This window comes from Plectropomus leopardus, unplaced genomic scaffold, assembly GCF_008729295.1.
Source record: "Plectropomus leopardus isolate mb unplaced genomic scaffold, YSFRI_Pleo_2.0 unplaced_scaffold20773, whole genome shotgun sequence".
Taxonomy (NCBI): domain Eukaryota; kingdom Metazoa; phylum Chordata; class Actinopteri; order Perciformes; family Serranidae; genus Plectropomus; species Plectropomus leopardus.
Window position 1 is genome coordinate 1 of NW_024622465.1, and position 3,183 is coordinate 3,183.

The 3,183-nt window shown below is 39.3% G+C and overlaps 1 protein-coding gene across 1 annotated transcript; it reads left to right on the top strand.

Annotated features, from left to right (window-relative positions):
- Positions 1–1,759: 1,759 nt before the first annotated feature.
- Positions 1,760–2,300, top strand: LOC121965593 (2-lysophosphatidate phosphatase PLPPR4-like; the record flags this gene model as incomplete). Its single annotated transcript, XM_042515729.1, has 2 exons — positions 1,760–1,889; positions 2,105–2,300. Coding segments are annotated over 2 exons (326 nt in total), but the record flags the coding sequence as incomplete, so codon positions are not given.
- Positions 2,301–3,183: the final 883 nt, after the last annotated feature.

Genomic DNA, 3,183 nt, shown 5'->3' on the forward strand with positions numbered 1-3,183 from the left:
GTAATTTACTGCAAAGAGAATGGTGGCTTAGGACTTCCAGATCTTAGATTGTACCACCTGTCTTTGAAAACAGCTAAAATTGTAAGGTACTGGAATGTTACAGGGGAGAATTCAGCCTGGATGGATATTGAAAATGAGATACGCTCACCTTTCAACCCCATAGAATTTTTCTATCCAGTACTGTTATACCCAGGGGACGTCTGGATCAAAGTGCCTAAAATGTTCAGACTTAGACATAGTTTAAAAAGATAATCTTCACTGTGGCACAACCCTGAGGTATGTATCTGTGAAAAAATCTGTGTACTCAAACAGTGGCATTCCAGAAGTTTAAGTGTATAGGTGATTTATTTGAAAATGACATGTTTTTATCTTATGATAACCTTGAGGACAGATTCAAACTGGTGGGAAAGGATCATTTCTGGAAATCTTAAATGAGGAGTTGCATTGCATCTAAGCCATACAGTGTTGCTGACAGTAATGTTATAAGCCTTATGAAACTACAACTAGAAAAACACAAAGCCTCCCAATTTTATAAGATTGCCATCTCCTCTACTTGTCATGACTCTGATCATATTAAAATATTTTGGCAGGTGAACCTTGGCATTGAGATTGAATATGATAAGTGGAAAAAAACTGTGGCTGATTGTGGGAATTATGTGAGAGGCAAGAGAGAAACGTATTCAATACAAGATATTTCATAGATATTACTATACACCCTCTAAACTTTATAGAATGTAATTGTTGAATGATAATCTGTGTTGGAAAGGTAAAACTGCAACAGGAACTTTTCTTCACTGTATTTGGGAATGTGTTTTGGTCACACCCCTCTGGACTCAGATTATAAATATTTTAAGCAACTGGTTTGTTTCAGAAATCCCTTCGAGCCCAGAGCTCTGTGTGTTGGGAGACAAATCTCAAATACCTAACAGCCTGTCGAATTATTCTGAGACACTGGAAAACACCACAGGCTCCGCAGGTGAAAGAATCGGTCAATGTTATGATTCAAACTGTGTCTCATTAATGTAAATTTAGCAGATTAAATGGCAATGAGGGGAGTGGGGAGACCCCCTGGGACAGGTTTTGGGCACACCTAAATCTGGGAAATAATCCTAACTAAAATATTAGTTGCTATCTGAATGGGTTTCTGTAATGGCAGAACATTTCTGTAACATTTTATTATGATTTTCTGTATCACTGACTCAGCCTTTACTGCCTCATCTGTTTATGTTCACTGGACTTGCGATGTGGAGTCTGCCTCTATGATGTATTTTTGTTTTATATTTCTCTATACTGAAACAGTGTGTGTCCTGTACCATGCCCGAGAAAACTTCAATAAAAACTTGAGTCCCCCACCTCGCTAATTAACTTATCAGCCTTATTCAGTGGTTTGCTTGAGATCGAAAAAAGTTCATTTTTGAGCTAGGATTATTGAAAAATAAATCTGATATGCATTTCTCATTTTGCATTGTTTCCTTTTCTATTTTTTATTTATTGTGTAAATAAACAAACGGATCTGACAGTGTCTGAGGAGGATCTCTGGTAGATCAAAACATTATATAATTAAAATAGCTGGGAGCTTTTAATACAGTGTGCAGATCTCTTGTCTGATTCTTACCTTATATAAAAGAAAAAAAACCATCAGCTGTCTGTCCATGGCTGAGGGATGTTAGCATCAATAAAAAGTCTAGTTAATGTATCCAGATCTGTGAGACAGATCTGCTGATGTAAAATCTGCTTCTCTCTCTTTGTGTGTGTATAGATTCTTATAGGAGAGGCCATTCTGTACTGCTATCTCTCCAGGAGGTCATCAGCCACACAGACTGAGGCCAACATCAACGCTGCAGGCTGTAATTTCAACTCCTACATCCGCAGGGCTGTACGCTTCATAGGTGGGAGGACACATGCATTAGACACACAGCTGATTATATGCATCTTTTCAGAAAGTGACACAAATGACAACAGTCAGCGGCTATAGCACTAACATAATTTTACTGTCATAATGTGAGTGGACACAAAAGAAAAACACTTAAAATTCAGAGCGACACGAGGTAACATGCTCCACTAACCCACTGTTTACTATGACAAATGTATTGTTTTTTTACAGGAGTCCATATCTTTGGCCTTTGTGTAACAGCACTGATAACGGATATCCTCCAGCTGTCCACTGGTCAGCACACCCCCTACTGGTTGGATGTGTGCAAACCCAACTTGACCCACATCAACATGTCCACCTGTGATGAAGCTTTTATTCTGGAGGATATCTGCTCTGGACAGGACAGCGGGCTCATCAATGCTGGGAGGTAAGGCTGAGTTTTACACAGCCAGGGAGTGTGGGAGAGTGCATGAGTGAACTGGAGGGTGTGTCAGAGCATGTATGTGGGTGTTTTTCCAGTGTGCATTTATGGAGTCATTTTTAATGTGAAACACACACACGAACACGTGTACACGCGCGCGCTCACACACACACACACACACACACACACACACACACACACACACTCACACACAGGGTTTGTGTTGTAGCTTGCAGCCCTAGACTACTTTCCTCTGTTGTTATGGTTACAAGTCTTCTCTTGGGACATGTACTGGAATGTAGAAAATAGGAGCTGAATAGTAGCATCATCACAACCAAGGTCATGTGCTGCAACATGGACTGCTCTACCATGACCAGATTGCAAACAAAGTATATTAAGATGACATTAATGACTTGTGTTACAGCTCATTTAAAACTCTGGTTTGCTGCCTGCCATTTTGAGTATGGCATTTCGGCTATTTTCATTTTGGGTTTAGTGTTGCCAACTCCTCTGTAAGAAATTAGCTATCGGCTCTCCCAAAAGCAGAAGTAGCTAGATGATGTAATCAACTAATTTGCATAAGATTAAATTCTAAGAGAGGCAAAACTAATAGAAAAGGCTGACCAGGTAGTCTACAAACTAACTATTTATGTATTTACAAAGTTGTTTTTGTTGCCATATAACTATAAAGTTAGCTTTTTTTTCCCTTTTTGCAGCTTTTTATTGTGACCTAATGAATGCAGAGCAAAATAAAAACGTGGTCTTGTAGCTTATGTTTGGATAGAGGAGGAGAGGGACAAGAAACTGAGTGTGTGAGTGAGACTGACTGAGACAGAGAGAACTGTGTGAGGGATTTTGGGGTGTGAAACTAAAAAAGAGTGAATATTTA